Genomic DNA, 19,367 nt, shown 5'->3' on the forward strand with positions numbered 1-19,367 from the left:
AATCAAGTCGTTCCGTTGAGTGTAATAGTTTCTACAGTGCTGCTATTCGGGGGCTAGCTGGCTAGCTAGCAGTGTTGATTACGTTACGTTGCGTTAAAAGAACGACAATAGCTGGCTAGCTAACCTAGAAAATCGCTCTAGACTACACAATTATCTTTGATACACAGACGGCTATGTAGCTAGCTACGATCAAACAAATCAAACCGTTGTGCTGTAATGAAATGAAATGAAAAATGTGATACTACCTGTGGAGCGAAGCGGAATGCGACCGGGTTGTTGAGTGCGGAAGTTCTATTCAGTAGACGTTGGCTAGCTGTTGGCTAGCTAGCAGTGTCTCACATTAAGGACGACAAATAGCTGGCTAGCTAACCTCGGTAAATTAAGATAATCACTCTAAGACTACACGCTCTAAACTACACAATTATCTTGGATACGAAGACAGCAAAGACAACTATGTAGCTAGCTAACACTACACTAATCAAGTCGTTCAGTTGAGTGTAATAGTTTCTACAGTGCTGCTATTCGGTAGACGGTGGACGTTTGCTAGCTGGCTAGCTGCTGGGCAGATAGCAGTGTAGACTACGTTAGGACGACGAAATACGAAGTTGCAATAGAAGTGCTGACTGTTTCACTTTGTATTCCTTCTGTAGCTCAGTTGGTAGAGCATGGCGCTTGTAATGCCAGGGTAGTGGGTTCGATTCCCGGGACCACCCATACGTAGAATGTATGCACACATGACTGTAAGTCGCGTTGGATAAAAGCGTCCGCTATGGCATATATTATTTATTATTATTTTCTTCTGTCCTTCTTTTGTCCTTATTTTGTCTTCCTTTCTTCTGTTAACTAGATATTTTTTGTTGTTATTCTTTGTAAGCTAGCTAGCTTCTTCCAGGAGAGTCCCTAGCCAAATTAAGATCCTATATCTGTAGATGACATTTGACATACTTCATCCAGTTTGTTAAATTAAATCTTTATTTCAATACAATATTCAATGGAACAATTTACATTTACAGAAGGAACAGAGTTTAAATCAGTAACAATAACATCCGTACTAAGAATTTCATAATTTCTTCACAGAAAATATATATACATTCACATCTGTTGAAGTCATCTGCATAGAGACTAGACTTCAAACAATATAAAACGAGGAAATGAAAGCATAAAGACCATCAAATAAGCTTGATAAACTACATCACAATAAACTACAGCAAATTGAGCCATGATGATCAACAGACAATACAGTTTTTCTCGTGTTGCTGTGTAGCTAATTCTCTGCCAATAAGGTAGTGGTCTCAGCAGGTAATAGGTAATAGCAGGTAATAGGCCCTTAACTGACAACACACAGCTGAGTATGATCTCTGTAGTGTAGTGCATCATTTTGTGATGAATATGTAATATGACTTGGTGTTGCTAACCTTAATTCCTTAGTAACTTATGAAGCAGAAATGGTTAATAAGAACATCATTCTGGTTGTTATTGCACATTTGAGATTGAATTCCATGGATCACTTACAAATAAACATCCATTTTCAAAAAATCTGTTACTAATATTTACAATCAAGCCAAACAAATAAAACACTGATTTAACTATGAATATCTCATACGTTCTAATTTCTAATCTACACAGGCTATAGAAATATCCTTTACATTTCACCTGCTTACTTGTCCCTAAATTCATGTCCCCACCAAAAACAAAACTAAGAAACATGTGTCATTACAGAGCGTAACATTCACTCTGAACTGCAATCTGTGATACAAACAAAGGATAGAGAGACAATTCAAGAGCTGAATATCTGACACCAATGTTTTATTTGTTACAAACATTTTAGGTATCATGGAATTTCAGCTACATGTTGTCTATGTTAAAATCTCTTCAGTAACTTTGGCAATATTTGTTCAAGGGAATCATATAAAGGAGAAACTTCACGGCAAAACTATCCAGAATGTTATTTAACATCTGTTTGAGCCTTACATTTTGATACACAGGCTTGTTGTGTATCATACGTTTGTTGCACCTGAAAACAGTCAAACTGTAAGGAAACTCTGAATACAAAAATGAACCCTTTGATGACATAAAACTAATCCCCATGACAGTACAACCTGTACATTGGCTGGCAGAGTGGTGATTTTCTATGACTTTGTCATGCAAGTCCCATAAGTCTTTTCATTTGATGCTTTCTCATTTCACAAGACCATAAACATGTTGATAATTCTTTGGTCAAGCTACCACTTCAAGGCTTTCCTCAGGTAATCTAGTTTAATTGACCTATACATCCAATTTGTGCACAAGGTTCCCCTAATAGGATGGGTTTTTGGACAGGTGAAGTGCAGTAAGTCTGAATGGATAATACTTAAAGGTCAGTGCTCCCATGTACGCGCCATTTTGTGCACTCCTGGTGAATTGTGATACGTCTGTGAAGATAAGACAGGAAAAGAAGATTATACTTCCACCTGTGTGCATCTGTGTGTGTGTGTGTGTGTGTGTGTGTGTGTGTGTGTGTGTGTGTGTGTGTGTGTGTGTGTGTGTGTGTGTGTGTGTGTGTGTGTGTGTGTGTGTGTGTGTGTGTGTGTGTGTGTGTGTGTGTGTGTGTGTGTGTGTGTGTGTGTGTGTGTGTGTGTGTGTGTGTGTACATGCGGGTATGTCTGTGTACTGTACTCACCCTCATGGCTGAGGAGATCCAGGGTAGGAAGCGGGACACTCTGGTGTAGACGCCAGGCTTCTTGGCCATGGCACAGCCTGTTCCCCAGCTCACCACCCCCAGCAGGCGGTAGCGGCTGGCCTTGGACAGGGAGTCCTCAGCCACAAACGGGCCCCCGCTGTCCCCCTGAGATTAAAAAAAGTCAACCACTCACATACAGTACATTATGGGGCAGTGGCGTAGCCTAGTGGTTAGAGTGTTGGACTAGTAACCGAAAGGTTCCAAGTTCAAATCCCTGAACTGCCAAGGTACAAATCTGTCTTTCTGACAAGGCAGTTAACTGACTGTTCCTAGGCAGTCATTGAAAATAAGAATCTGTTCTTAACTGACTTGCCTAGTTAAATAAAAATCAGTCTCACTTGGGTGGCTGGATTATATAAACATTAGCAATTTCTCATGTAGAATCTGGATAGAGAGCAACGGCACATTCAGATGTCAATAATTTACATGTTTGTAAGTGGAAGACAGAATATGGATGGAAGATGTAATTTTTTGTTCAAGTTTATTCATTGACTGCCAGAGCAGGGAAATTAGATGTCACTATAGCTGGTTACCTGACAGGCATCGGTACCACCCTTCTCAAAGCCAGCACAGAACATGCTGGTGGTGATCTGGTTGTCATAGTAATCAGGGGCGTTACAGACAGCGTCGTTGATGATTGGCACGTTAGCCTCCTGAAGAACGTCAGCAAGAGTCCCTAAGAGAGAAAGGGAGCGAGAGATATAGAGAGAACAAAGAGAGAGGAAGATAAAGAGAGAGAGAGAAGGTGTGAGGGACTGTGAGAAAGCGCAAGAGAGAGCTATTAATCACTCCATACACATTAATGATGGCGTGATCCGACAACCATATCTGACCAAAAGATTGTCGATTCCTGGTCAATAGTGCTTGGCACATCTACACACTATGACACTGTCCCTGTTTACATATTCAAAGGTCATGCAGAAAGAGAGAGGAGGGAGAGAAAGAAAGATATAGGGAGAGGCTGTCTTGTCCAATAACAACAATGATACAGCTACTCTGTCTCTCTATGGTTCCAGATGATGTTTTAAACCCAGCTCCTACAGTATCTGGCTCTGGGACCAGATGATGCTTTAAGTCCATATCCTACAGTATCTGGCTCTGGGACCAGATGATGCTTTAAGTCCATATCCTACAGCATCTGGCTCTGGGACCAGATGATGCTTTAAGGCCATATCCTACAGTATCTGACTCTGGGACCAGATGATGCTTTAAGTCCATATCCTACAGTATCTGTCTCTGGGACCAGATGATGCTTTAAATCCATATCCTACAGTATCTGACTCTGGGACCAGATGATGCTTTAAGTCCATATCCTACAGTATCTGTCTCTGGGACCAGATGATGCTTTAAGCCCATATCCTACAGTATCTGTCTCTGGGACCAGATGATGCTTTAAGCCCATATCCTACAGTATCTGTCTCTGGGACCAGAAGATGCTTTAAGCCCATATCCTACAGTATCTGTCTCTGGGACCAGAAGATGCTTTAAGCCCATATCCTACAGTATCTGTCTCTGGGACCAGAAGATGCTTTAAGCCCATATCCTACAGTATCTGTCTCTGGGACCAGAAGATGCTTTAAGCCCATATCCTACAGTATCTGTCTCTGGGACCAGAAGATGCTTTAAGCCCATATCCTACAGTATCTGTCTCTGGGACCAGAAGATGCTTTAAGCCCATATCCTACAGTATCTGACTCTGGGACCAGATGTACGTTTAAGGATGTAGAAGCTTACACAGTCACTTACCATAGTAACCTACATTTCCCCAGCCTGTCACTGTCCCCAACTGGCCGTCAATCAGGCGCTGGCCGTAGTGGGGTAAGCACACCGGCTGGATGTAGTCTACAGAAAACAGAAAGTGAAGAGGAGGGAGGGAGAGATGAGATTTAATTGAATTTAAATGTATACTTGCACAAAAATGGTTAAGATAGTTTATTTGCTGGCTTGTGTGTTGTAATCACTACAGACAATGTTAATCTTGTCGGCTGATGTTGTGTGTTCTTAATTTCCCCACCAGCGTGATATTTTATCATTAGAATAGCTGCAATTCTGAGTCCAACCACTAGATGTCAGACAGGGCCCAATATATCTGTCCTTTGATAAACAACAGGAAGTTCACTGCATTGGGGTCCAGAGGACCGAGTTTGGGAAATGCTGTCCTAGAGAGTTTTCGCTCTCACATTATAACAATGTAATGTTTTTCTATGTACTTACAGCGATTCCAGGAAAGGAAAAATGACAGTGAAACAGAGGGCAAACTATTCTATCCAATTCTGATATCATTGTCTTTTGTCCAGGCGACTGCAGGCAGGCAGTAAAGAGGGCCTTTGTTTGGTAGTCTGACTGGAAACCTGAACCCTGAGGAAGGGAATTACCATAGTGACTCGTCCCTCATCTCTATTTCGCTTTATCACTTCTCTCTCATCCCCTTCTCTCTATCTCTCTCTCTCCCTCTTCTACCTCTAAGCACACGGTGGCTTTGTCTGATGTGCCTTGAAAAAGAACAACAAATCATCACAGTATAATGAGAATATAACAAAATGGGCCCGGATGTGTTTACCTGTGAAGTGCAGAGGCTGGGCCAGAGCCAGGACAGCGATGTCTCTGCTGTTGTCGTCTATGTTGGGGTCTACAAAGGGCAAGTAGCTGCTGTGATACACCACAGTCTTAACCTCAAGAACTCTAACATTCTTATGGGTGAGCTTGTTGTAGATGGAGCCCAGTAACACCCTCCATCGAGACACCTGTCGGTTCCTCCTGAGAGAGGGCAAATAGAATCCATGAGAAGAAGTGTGTGTGTGTGTGTGTGTGTGTGTGTGTGTGTGTGTGTGTGTGTGTGTGTGTGTGTGTGTGTGTGTGTGTGTGTGTGTGTGTGTGTGTGTGTGTGTGTGTGTGTGTGTGTGTGTGTGTGTGTGTGTGTGTGTGTGTATGTGTGTGTGTGAGAGAGCGAGTGAAAGAGAGTGAAGTAGAGAAAGATTCAGGGCTTACTCTGGGAAGCAGTGGGCTGCGCTGACGATCCAGCGGTCTGAGATGATGGAGCCTCCACACTGGTGCACCCCGTCATATTGCAGACTGACCTGCCACGGCCAGCTACCCTGTCTAGCATCTACACCACCTACTATACGGTCCTCTGTCAGACTACGCCTGCCACAGTCTAGACAGACAGACAGAGAGGGGAGGGAGGGATAGGGAGGAGAAAGAGATATGGATGGGGACGGAGAAGGAGGAGACAGAGAGAGATAGGGAGAGAGAAGTAAAGAGATAAATAAGAGAGGGAGAGGTACAGGAGAGAAAGAGAGATAGGGAGGAGTAAAGAGAGAGGTATGCAGGAGAGAGAGAGAGTTAAGCTATCCTGTACAACTCTCAGGTTGCTTCTCATCACTTTGTGTAAAAAGAGTATCACGGGACCAAACCAAAGCTCTCAGCAGAACCTACCTTGACAAAGCAGACTTAGAACCTGGCCAGTTTCACAGTCACTGAAAAACAACAACAACAGTTAGACACAGCAGCCTGGAACCCTACATTCCTGCCCTTCTCTACTTTTCAGCCGGCTGCTGCTTTAATAAACACTGCCTTAAGGTAATCGTCTAGGAGATTTAAGAGTGTTAAAAGAATGTCTTACCATGGATATAGAGACTCTTTGATCTTCTTGCCATAGGTCAGCTCCTTCTCATTGACACAGAAGAACTCCTCACGGTCGTTACTGCCTTCAGGGATACTGGACACGGAGTAATTCACCACGCTGGAGGGGACATAAGGCACGCATCTCTTTATTGCAGAGACTTCTATCACTGACAGATCAATTGAAAGATCCCTGGCCTAAACCCAATGAAGTTACTTAGAGGCGCAGTATGTATAACTTTTTGTAGGACCCAACCAAATCCACATAGCAATGTGAGGTAAAGATCTGTCAATCTCATTGAAAGAAAGTCTGAGAAGCGGTAGATCCATTTTGTATCCTATTTTTATGCTTCCTGTCCTTAAGTTTAGATTTCGCCTCTTTTTATTTTCAGCTTTGTACACCAGTTGAAAATACGATCTTTTTTGATTTTGAAAATACATTTCACAGCTGTTTAGATTCTCTAAACTATACATTGCTTGCTTTGTGGCCATAAACTTAAATTAGGCAAACCATTAGAATTTTAGCAACCAGGCAAGGGTGGAGCAATTTCTGTGCAGCCTTCTTGCATGGCATAGGGTTATCAGCCTCCCGCACCTCTCTGATTCAGATGGGTTGGGTTAAATGCGGAAGACACATTTCAGTTGAATGCATTCAGTTGTACAACTGACTAGGTATCCCCTTTCCCTTTTATCATGCTGTAGATAGTGACTCCCACTTTTGTGTTTAACCTAAAGCCTTTCATATCACAATCCATCAATCTCCTCACCTGACAAAGCCCATCTCCTCACAGCTGATGTTGGCCAGGAGCTGGTTGGCCTCTGAGGAACAGAGGTGTCTCCATCGTCGCTCGGCCGAGTCAAACACCCGGAGACGCAGGTCCGAGCTTGGATTGGAGTTCACCTGGACTGGGTTGGAGCAATGAAATACTGGATCAAACAAACCGTTCCATCGATTCAGATACGATATGAGGTTGGCTTTGGTGGAGTGGTTTCCCTCTCACTTACCATCATATAATCCTGTGTCTTCTTCTCTGATACAAAATGTTACTAGGATTTGAAAAACAAACAAACAAAAGTCAACAACATGTAACATAAAACTGTAAAGTGCATACACACTCTGTTGATGAAACAGCAAACCTCACAGAGACTGCAAACAAATCCACTGACTGCAATCAAACAATGTTGGTAATATCTGTACCAAAGATGGGAGGATGAATTAAGATAGTTCACTCAGGCCGTTTACCATTGAAAAAATTGGTCAGTTACTGTCTACTTAAGGGGGTGGCTCTCCCATAGACACCAATGTGATAGCAACTGGTTCTGCTGTACTTAGTTCATTGACTTCCATTCAAACAGAAACAAATGAGGGAGTGGGATGTTTCGCTTCCTCTTCCGTCTCTGTCTGTACTATGGAAAAACTAAAACTACATTGCCCATAAAGCACTGCTCATTGCCAAAAGGTACACATCACTACTATGTGAGAGCAGAAGCAGAGATATCTCACCTACAGCCCAGACAGCAGCTCCAATCCCCCCCAGTAGCACCACGGTCAGACACACGCCTGCCACGCGACATGGTGTCAGGAAGGTCACCCCCGCGCTTCCTGTAAAAGACAACACACACAACAAAAACAACACACACCACAAAAACATAACATTTACGTTCAACATCACACTGAAGATAGTCTGGCCCAGGAGTGTGAAGGTGAACAACAAGACACTGGAATGACAAGCCACCCTTGCTGTCTCTGCAGGGCTCCCCTCTCTTCACTGGGATTCTCTGACCCTATCAAGGTTGCTGAGTCATTGGCTTGCTCGCACTTTCCCATTCCGTCCCTAGGAGGGGTACATTACGTTGTGCCAGGCTTTTTTCGGTGGTCTGTCTGTCCTATCTGGTGTAATTCTCCTGTCTTATCTAGTGTCCTGTGTGATCTTAAGTATGCTTCATCTAATTCTCCAATCTCTCTCTCTCTCCCTGTGCCCTATGACCATGCCTCAGGACTACCGGGCCCGATGACACCTGGCTTTCCCCGTCCCCAGTCCACGTGGTCGTGCTGCTGATCCAGTTTCTGCTGTTCTGCCTGCAGTTATAGAACCCTGATCTGTTCACCGGTCGTGCTACCTTGTCCCAGACCTGCTGTTTCGACCCTCGCTCTCTCCCCCTTCTCTCTCCACCACACCTGCTGTCTCGACCTCTGAATGCTCGGCTATGAAAAGCCAACTGACCATGCTGGTCATCTATGAACGTTTGAACATCTTGAAGAACGATCTGGCCTTCATGGCCATGTACTCTTATAATCCCCACCAGGCACAGCGAGAAGAGGACAGGCCACTCCTCACAGCCTAGTTCCATTCTAGGTTTCTTCCGACGTTCCTGCCTTTCTAGGGAGTTTTTCCTAGCCACCACTTTTCTACAACTGCATTGCTTGCTCTCTGGGGTTTTAGGCTGTGTTTCTGTATAAGCAATTTGTGACAACTGCTGATGTAAAAAGGGCTTTATAAACAAATGTGATTGATTGACATTTACTCCTGATGTGCTGACTCTTGCACCCTCTATAACCACTGTGATTATTATTTGACCCTGCTGGTCATTTATGAACATTTGAACATCTTGAAGAAGTGAAAGTGTTTTAATCAGATAGGTAAAAAGGAAGAGAGAGTGTCATAATAACACACTGGCAAATTGGCACATTGAAAAAGTACAAATGAATAGGATCAATAGTCCAAAGTCTGCTCCATTTCCATAGAGCTAAAACAAACTGCAAGCTTGATTTCAGTGCCATCTCAAGCCCCAACAAATTGTCACTGTGTCCCTAGCTAGAACATAAGGTTGGGCAGAATGAGAGGTCATTTCATTACATTAAATTGCTGATGATGATGAAAGATCCATGAACTGACCAGTCACTAACTGTTACAAGTTTGGTTGAACCAAAACAAAGCCACACTTGATCAAGCACCGTTTACAACTTAAGTCACACGTGTGAGACACACTTATGTGCCGCACACACACACACACACACACACACACACACACACACACACACACACACACACACACACACACACACACACACACACACACACACACACACACACACACACACACACACACACACACACACACACACACACACACACACACACACACACACACAGGTGGCATGCGTAAATCTTCTGTGTTTGCAGACAGGAATCTGAGGTGCAGAGAGTGGAGTTCTGGAGTGATCATTAACCTTGCAGGCTGGCCAGTCAGCTTCAGCCTGTGTGGAGACATGCCACACACCAGACCAGACAGACAGCAGAGACACTGACTGCAAGGCATGATAAGTTCCTGACTCAGCGCAAACAAACCAACTGTCTGTGTGTGGATCCAACTCAGGTCTAACACATGTCTATAAGAATGCTCTGTAGGTAATACACAGGTCTACAAGTCTGTTCTTACTGTGTAAGTATACACAAGTCTTTATGTATGCTATTGGGCCAAGACGTTTCACTGATCTGGTCGTGTGACCCTAGCTATGTGGGCAACAAACCAGTCTGATGGACACTTAAGAACAATCTCCTAAATACACACATCAATACATGCCCAATAGTGAAGACATCATTCAACCATTCGACACCAACAACACAAACAGTTGCACCATATTTCAAATTTTTACATTTTAGTCATTTAGCAGACGCTTTTATCCAGAGCGACTTACAGGAGCAATTAGGGTTAAATGCCTTGTTCAATGGCACAGACAGATGTTTTACTTAGTCGACTCAGGGATTCGAACTAGCAACCTTTTGGTTACCAAAGCTCTTAACCGCTAGGCTACCTGCCACCCACTACCTGGATCACCAAAGCTGCTTGTACAGATACAGCCTGCTGGATGAGCATGTCTCTTATCAATAACATAACACTCTTTCCCATTGTATCTTATACAAGGAAAATGAGCATCAACCTGATACTCTGCCAATTAAAAGAGAGGAAAATCAACATTGCAAACAAAGGAGGGAGACTGGAATTCAGTGAGAAAACACTGGGGGTCCTGTAAGGCCATGGGGTCTGCAGTCTATACTCAATACCTCAGGATATGGGCACAGTTTACAGGCAGCTGATGACTCTTCAGAGTGATGGGGAAATCCTCCACTTTTTTCCCCCTTACTCACCACTGTCAATCAGTGTGGACCATGCATCAACAATAAGATACATGGGTTTTTACTGAGAGAGCGTTAAAATAAAAACATCAAGTACAGTTGCTCTTAAGATTAAAAAATGTATTTGGCTTTTGTATACAGTACGGTTTTCTTTTTTTTAAACCTGTATTTAATTAGGCAAGTCAGTTAAGAACAAACTGGTATTTACAATGACGGTTTACCAGAAGGCAAAAGGACACCTGCAGGGCGGGGACTGGGATTAAAAATATATATAAACCCAGCAAAAAAAGAAACGTCTCTATATCAGGACCCTGTCTTTCAAAGATAATTCATAGAAACCCGAACAACTTCACAGATCTTCAATGTAAATGGTTTAAACACTGTTTCCCATGCTTGTAAAATGAACCATAAACAATTAATGAACATGCACCTGTGGAACACTAACAGACACTGTCATGTTCTGACCTTACCTCTTTTGTTATGTCTTTGTTTTAGGATGGTCAGGGCGTGAGTTGGGTGGGTTGTCTATGATTCTATGATTTGCTATTTCTGTGTTTGGCCTGGTATGGTTCTCAATCAGGGGCAGCTGTCAATCGTTGTCCCTGATTGAGAACCATATTTAGGTAGCCTGTTTTCTATTGTGTTTCGTGGGTGATTATTTTCTGTTTTCTGTTGTGTGTCTGCACCAGCCAGAACTGTTTTCGGTTGTTTCTCTTTGTTATTTTTGTTATTTCCGTGTTCATTCTAATAAATATGGACACATACCACCTTGACTTTGGTTCTCACCTTCTTCCACCAACAACGGCCGTTACAGACAGTAACAGCTTACAGACAGTAGGCAATTAAGGTCACAGTTATGAAGCTACTGACTCTGAAAAACACCAAAAGAAAGATGCCCAGGGTCCCTGCTCGAGTGAACGTGCCTGTACTGTGAGACACCTAAGACAGCGCTACAGGGATACAGAACAGACAACTGATCATCCTCACAGTGGCAGACCAAGTGTAACAACACCTGCACAGGATCAGTACATCCGAACATTGCACCTGCGGGACAGGTAAAGGATTGCAACAACAACTGACCGAGTTACACCAGGAACGCACAATCCCTCTATCAGTGCTCAGACTGTCCGCAATAGGCTGAGAAAGGCTGGACTGAGGGCTTGCAGGCCTGTTGTAAGGCAGGTCCTCACCAGACATCAACGGTGAGGACAACGTCGCCTATGGGCACAAACCCACCGTTGCTGGCCCAGACAGGACTGGAAAGAAGTGCTCTCCACTGACGAGTCGCGGTTTTGTCTCACCAAGGGGTGATGGTCGGATTCGCGTTTATCGTCAAAGGAATGGGCGTTACACTAATGCCTGTACTCAGGAGTGAGATTGATTTGGAGGTGGAGGGTCCGTCATGGTCTGGGGCGGTGTGTCACAGCATCATCGTGCTGAGCTTGTTGTCATTGCAGGCAATCTTAACGCTGTGTGTTACAGGGAAGACCTCCTCCTCCCTCATGTGGTACCCTTCCTGCAGACTCATTCTGACATGATCCTCCAGCATGACAATGCCACCAGCCATACTGCTCGTTCTGTGCGTGATTTCAAGCAAGACAGAAATGTCAGTGTTCTGCCATGGCCAGCGAAGAGCCTGGATCTCAATCCCATAGAGCACGTCTAGGACCTATTGGATCGGAGGGTGAGTGCTAAGGCCATTCCCCACATAAATGTCCAGGAACTTGCAGCTGCCTTGGTGGAAGAGTGGAGGAACATCTCACAGCAAGAACTGGAAAATCTGGTGCAGTCCATGAGGAGGATATGCACTGCAGTACTTAAAACCTCTCTGGGATATGTGGGACGGTAGCGTCCCACATCGTCAACAGCCAGTGAAAGTGCAGGGCGCAAATTCAAAACAACAAAAATCTCATAATTAAAATTCCTCAAGCATACAAGTATTTTACACTAATTTAAAGATAGAATTCTCGTTAATCCAGCCATAGTGTCTGATTTCAAAAATGCTTTACAGCGAAAGCAACACAAATGATTATGTTAGGTCACCACCAACTCACAGAAAAACCCAGCCATTTTTTCAGCCAAAGAGAGGAGTCACAAAAAGCACAAATAGAGGTAAAATTAATCACTAACCTTTGATGATCTTCATCAGATGACACTCATAGGACTTCATGTTACACAATGCATGTATGTTTTGTTCGATAAAGTGCATATTTATATAAAGGAAATCTCATTTTACATTGGTGCGTTACGTTCAGTAGTTCTAAAACATGCGGTGATTGTGCAGAGAGCCACATCTATTTACAGAAATACTCATTATAAATGTTGATGAAAATACAACAATACAATTACATAAAATTAGGGATATACTTTATAGTGTTTTCTATCCTAAGCTGTCATTTACATGCATATTCTAGCATCTTGTCCTGAGAAATAGCCCGTTTACTTTGGGAACGTTATTTTTCCAAAAATGAAAATAGTACCCCATAGTTTCAAGAGGTAAGAACACATTCTTATTTTCAATAACGGCCTAGGAACGGTGGGTTAACTGCCTCATTCAGGGGCAGAACGACAGATTTTCACCTTGTCAGCTCGGGGATCCAATCTTGCAACCTTACAGTTAACTAGTCATTTACATTTACATTTAAGTCATTTAGCAGACGCTCTTATCCAGAGTGACTTACAAATTGGTGCATTCACCTTATGACATCCAGTGGAACAGTCACTTTACAATAGTGCATCTAAATCTTAAAGGGGGGGGGTGAGAGGGATTACTTATCCTATCCTAGGTATTCCTATGCAATAACATCCTGCCTCTCTCTCGTTGCACTCCACAAGGAGACTGCCTGTTACGCTAATGCAGTAAGCTAAGGTAAGTTGCTAGCTAGCATTAAACTTATCTTATAAAAAACCATCAATCATAATCACTAGTTAACTACACATGGTTGATGATATTACTAGACCTTATCTAGCGTGTCCTGCGTTGCATATAATCTGATTGAGCATGCAAGCCTACAAGTATCTAAGTATCTGACTGAGCGGTGGTAGGCAGAAGCAGGCGCGTAAACATTCATTCAAACAGAACTTTCGTGTGTTTTGCCAGCAGCTCTTCATTGTGCGTCAAGCATTGCACTGTTTATGACTTCAAGCCTATCAACTCCCGAGATGAGGCTGGTGTAACCGAAGTGAAATGACTAGCTAGTTAGCACGCTAATAGCGTTTAAAACGTCACTCACTCTGAGCCTTCTAGTAGTTGTTCCCCTTGCTCTGCATGGGTAACACTGCTAGGATGGTGGCTGTTGTCGTTGTGTTGCTTGTTCAAGCCCAGGGAGGAGTGAGGAGAGGGACGGAAGCTGTACTGTTACACTGGCAATACTAAAGTGCCTATAAGAACATCCAAAAGTCAAAGGTTAATGAAATACAAATGGTATAGAGGGAAATAATCCTATAATTCCTGAGGCTGGTGTAACTAGCACATGCTGTTATCGTTGTGTTGCTGGTTTCGAGCCCAGGGAGGAGCGAGGAGAGGGACGGAAGCTATACTGTTATACCTCTTTACCTGGGAATACTGAAAACTCATGTTAAAAGGAACCACCAGCTTTCATATGTTCTCATGTTCTGAGCAAGGAACTGAAACGTTAGCTTTCTTACATAGCACATATTGCACTTTTACTTTTTTCTCCAACACTTTGTTTTTGCATTATTTAAACCAAATTGAACATGTTTCATTATTTACTTGAGGCTAAATGTATTTTATGTATGTATTATATTAAGTTAAAATAAGTGTTCATTCAGTATTGTTGTAATTGTCATTATTACAAATACATTTTTTTAAATCGGCCAATTAATCGGTATTGGCTTTTTTGGTCCTCCAATAATCGATATTGGCATCGGCGTTGAAAAATCATAATCGATCGACCTCTAGTCCAAATAGCTTCTTTTGTTAGGGTGTTTGGTAAACATATCCAAAAGCGCGTTCAGGTCCTGCCGAACGTCGGACGAAAAGTTCAAAAAGTTCCATTACAGCCAGTAGAAACTTGTCAAACTAAGTATAGAATCAATCTTTAGGATGTTTTTATCATAAATCTTCAATAATGTTCCAACCGGAGAATTCCTATGTCTGTAGAAAAGCAATGGAATGAGAGCTAACTCTCTCGTGACTGCGCCTCAGAGCCTGTGGCAATCTGCCAGACACCTGGCTTTTCCTCTCTCATTCGGCCCCACTTCACAGTAGAATCCTCAAACAAAGTTCTAAAGACTCGAGACATCTAGTGGAAGCCTTAGGAGGTGCAACATAACCAATATCCCACTGTATCTACAATAGGGGCTGAGTTTTAAAAAACTACAAGCCTCAGATTTCCCACTTCTTGGTTGGATTTATCTCAGGTCTTCGCCTGCCATATGAGTTCTGTTATACTCACAGACATCATTCAAACAGTTTTAGAAACTTCGGAGTGTTTTCTATCCAATACTACTAATAACATGCATATATTAGCATCTGGGACAGAGTAACAGGCAGTTTACTTTGGGCACCTTATTCATCCAAGCTACCCAATACTGCCCCCCTGTCACCAAGAAGTTAATGCAGATAGTGGCCACACGAGATACTGACTGTTACTTTTGATGTTGATCCCCCCCCCCCCTTTGTTCAGGGACACATTGTTCCATTTCTGTTAGTCACATGTCTGTGGAACTTGTTCGGTTTATGTCTCAGTTGTTGAATCTTGCTAGGTTCATACAAATATTTACACATGTTAAGTTTGCTGAAAATAAACGCAGTTGGCAGTGAGAGGACATTCTTTTTTTGCTGAGTATATATAAATATAGGACGAAACACACATCACGACAAGAGAGACAACACTACATAAAGAGAGAACTAAGACAACAACATAGCAAGGCAGCAACATATGACAACACAGCATGGAAGCAACACGTGACAACAACATGGTAGCAACACAACATGGTAGCAGCACAAAACATGGTACAAACATTATTGGGCACAGACAACAGCACAAAGGGCAAGAAGGTAGAGACAACAATACATCACGCAAAGCAGCCACAACTGTCAGTAAGAGTGTCCATGATTGAGTCTTTGAAAGAAGAGATTAAGATAAAACTGTCCAGTTTGAGTGTTTGTTGCAGCTCGTTCCAGTCATTAGCTGCCGCTAACTGAAAAGACAAGCAACCCAGGAATGTGTGTGCTTTGGGGACCTTTAACAGAATGTGACTGGCAGAACGGGTGTTGTATGTTGTATGTGGAGTATGTGGGCTGCAGTAGATATCTCAGAAAGCCTATAAATCAGCATCAACCAGTGGGTCTTGCGACGGGTACACAGAGATGACCAGTTTACAGAGGATGATAGAGTGCAGTGATGTGTCCTATAAGAAGCATTGGTGGCAAATCTGATGACCGAGTGGTAAAGAACATCTAGAAGCTCGAGAGCACCCTTACCTGCCGATCTATAAATGATGTCTCCGTAATCTAGCATGGGTAGGATGGTCATCTGAATCAGGGTTAGTTTGGCAGCTGGGGTGAAAGAGGAGCGATTACGATAGAGGAAACCAAGTCTAGATTTAACTTTAGCCTGCAGCTTTGATATGTGCTGAGGGAAGGACAGTGTACCGTCTAGCCATACTCCCAAGTACTTGTATGAGGTGACTACCTCAAGCTCTAAACCCTCAGAGGTAGTAACCACACATGTGGGGAGAGTGGCATTCTTCTTACCAAACCACATGACCTTTGTTTTGGAGGTGTTCAGAACAAGGTTAAGGGTAGTTGGAATGCTTGTTGGAAACTAAGAAAACTTTGTTGTAGAGTATTTAACAGAAACTCCAGGGAGGAGCCAGCTGGGTATAAGATTGTATCATCTGCATATACTGTAAATGGATGAGAGAGCTTCCTACTGCCTGAACTTTGTTGTTGATGTAAACTTAGAAGGGTGTGGGGCCTAGGATCGAGCCTTGGGATACTCCCTTGGTGAAAGGCAGGGACTGAGACAGCAGATTTATTTGACTTTATGCACTGCACTCTTTGAGAGAGGTAGTTAGCAGACCAGGCCAAATATTCCTCAGAGACACCAATAAGACACACAGTTGATCTGCATAACATAGAGTGATGCTCTGTTAGTGTGATGACTGTACATTATATAATAAAATTGACTATTTTGGTGCAGTCACCTATGGCAACCGCAGAGAACCCTGACTCAGCACATGTTTATAGGCTGCTGATTCAAGGGCTTTTCCAGATATCAGTCTGGAGCCATGATACACTGGCTCATGGGTGTGCTGGCTTTTGTTCCAACCCAGCACTAACGTGCATGAAGACCATGATTAGTTGATTGTTAGAAACAGGTATGGTCTAGAGTGCAGAACCATTCATACCCAGTCGCATTGCAGAACCCTGCACTACATATTTTAATTAGAACATTCCTTCTCTGTACAAAAGCGATTCTCAACCTTGTTGATTTTGAGGAGACATTCTACTGATAACAAACACTTTCCATGACTACAAAACCCATCCCAAACCCATCCACCTATGTCCTGTGAGGCCGTATCAATAGATAAATGTGATATTGTTCCTGCGCATGACTCTCAGTAATGACAGGGGTGAGGAAGGGACCACAGATCCTATTGACATAACTTTATCTCAGGCCAGTCTCCCTTCCAGTATTCCAGCTGCTGGTTCCAATAAAGCCCCACATTTCCTAAACCCACTCCAGTGGATGCTGGAGTCACAGGCCTGAAGCTGGAGAACAAGCCCTGCTATTGTTTTAGCCTCTACCTGAGTACAATCTGTGTGTGGGAAATACACATATCCTTTGCTGAAGGGAGATACATAAGGTGAAAGGCCTAGTTCATTCCCTTGTGTCTCTCTCAGGAAGATGGTATTCTGCCTCATTTCACAATAGAAAGACAATTTCATAAAGTTACATATGTTTCTGAACTGTGACTAAAATATCTCACACATCAATCAATGAGTCATGGAATGCCACAAATCAGCTATGTTTTAACCCAGACCAAAACAAAACCAGACAACACAACAATCACCAGTCATGCTGTAACTGTTTCAGCTACACTGTACAGGAATTGTACAGAAGGAAACTGAGATGTTGTTCATTGGATGGTGACTCGGGTTTGACAATGGCTTTACATTGAAACATAGAATCTGTCAGAGAGTCCTGATGAGCATCTCTCTGACAGATTCAATGTTTCAATGTAAAGCAATGCTAGAACCCACTGGATTTAGTAAACATTGTTAAATGATTGATAATGGTGAAGGATAATGTTCTCCATTCAGAAATAACTCTAGACTCAACAATTAGATAATAAAAGAGGTTCCTTGTGTTATAGATAATAATAAATATAGAATCAAAGATGCATGGATAAAGTATCACTCCAATCTTAGAAAAATGGGTTTCTAAAGGGTTCTTTGGCTGTCCCCATTGGAAAACCCTTTTAGGTTCCAGGTAGAACCCTTTTTGTTTCCAGGTAGAACACTTTTGGGTTCCATGTAGAACCCTCTGGGGAAAGGTGACCACATAGAATCCATAGGGTTCTATCTGGAACCAAAAAGTGATCTTCAAAGGGTTCCCCTATGGGCACAGCAAAATAATCATTTTAAGTTCTAGATAGCACCTTTTTCTAAGAGTGTGTGTCCTTTTATAAAAGCAAAATTATTTGAAAGATCTTCGGCAAAAACAGACTATGAAAAAAAATATATTTAAAAGGATCCTAATCTAGATCACAAACTGACACCACAAAAGGTAGCTTACCCCATCAAACAGCAAGCAGTGGCCAGTTCTATTAATCTTTAACGCTGATGTCTGATGTCAAATATAGAGGGAAAATATGTGGCAAGCACAATGTCTGGATGTGTGTGGAACACTCACCGTTCTTTTTCTCAGTCATTTTTTCTTGCTCAAAAGTTGAAAATGAAAAGAGTTAGCTGAAGTTTAGAGTGGCCCTGCTTCACAGCTCCTGTGATGCTCAATTTGCCACCCAGTCTTATTCCCAGCCTATATAAATAGATGGCACGGAACATGAACGTTAATACACTTTTGACTGGAGAGAGGTGGGTTAAACAAGTTAAATAAACCAAAGGGCAAAGTGAGTTGTTTTTAGCAGATTTGACTAATAGTCCAGGCTGAAGGGGAAATTGACATTTTTCTATGGAATAAATGTGTAATAAACATGTCGCTACTGATCAGGGGTAGCTATATTGTAATTTACCACAGAATTTGGATATGCTGTTTCTCCTCAGTATGCATACTACGTAGCTACCAATAGGCCTACCATCCAGCATGGAATGATTAGGCCTACATACCTTTTATATCGAGAAACTCATAACAATGACCCTTAGACGTGAACACTGGACAGAATGTAACTGTTACTTTTCCATATGTATTTTCATGACCAAAAACAACTCACATACTTTAAAATGACAGAGTAACGCTAGTAGGTTACTCAAAATCCATACCATTCTCTGAGTACTAACCTCTCTTTTGCAACAGGTGTATGACTGCTTGTCAAATCAAGCGTGAAAAAATGAAGTTACAATCTCGGCGATTACTCTCGAGGGTCACTGTTCCCTCCGGGGTAGAAGTATGAATAGGCTGTAAACTCCACCATGGATATTCCCAATACTTCGACAAGTGGTTGTATGCCTACAAAAGAGTACGAAAATAAAACGTTCCTCACTTTCTCCCCTTCTGCGAAAGAAAACAGTTCTCCGTTCAAAACTGAGAAGAAAATATAATTTCCGATAGATAAAACGTGTAGCTACCAACGTATTTACACAGTTGTTTTTCCGGTAAAAACAAGACAGCTCAGCAGTTCGACTTGTTCTGCGCTCATTGCCTTTTCGAAACGGTCAAGGTAGCACACATGTGACG

The 19,367-nt window shown here is 42.6% G+C and overlaps 1 protein-coding gene across 1 annotated transcript; it reads right to left on the reverse strand.

Annotated features, from left to right (window-relative positions):
• Positions 1 to 949: 949 nt before the first annotated feature.
• On the reverse strand, positions 950 to 19,345 carry LOC124005695 (serine protease hepsin-like). The gene is made up of 13 exons (XM_046315173.1): positions 18,971 to 19,345; positions 18,366 to 18,491; positions 7,845 to 7,943; positions 7,346 to 7,387; positions 7,108 to 7,246; positions 6,342 to 6,461; positions 6,155 to 6,195; positions 5,708 to 5,873; positions 5,280 to 5,476; positions 4,466 to 4,561; positions 3,253 to 3,395; positions 2,660 to 2,824; positions 950 to 2,411 (listed from the first exon to the last, which is right to left on the reverse strand). The coding sequence occupies exons 2-13, from the start codon at positions 18,382 to 18,384 to the stop codon at positions 2,358 to 2,360; spliced, it is 1,281 nt and encodes a 426-aa protein (XP_046171129.1). The 5' UTR covers positions 18,385 to 18,491; positions 18,971 to 19,345; the 3' UTR covers positions 950 to 2,357.
• Between the last annotated feature and the right edge of the window lie 22 nt (positions 19,346 to 19,367).

Source organism: Oncorhynchus gorbuscha, linkage group LG19 (assembly GCF_021184085.1).
Source record: "Oncorhynchus gorbuscha isolate QuinsamMale2020 ecotype Even-year linkage group LG19, OgorEven_v1.0, whole genome shotgun sequence".
NCBI lineage: Eukaryota > Metazoa > Chordata > Actinopteri > Salmoniformes > Salmonidae > Oncorhynchus > Oncorhynchus gorbuscha.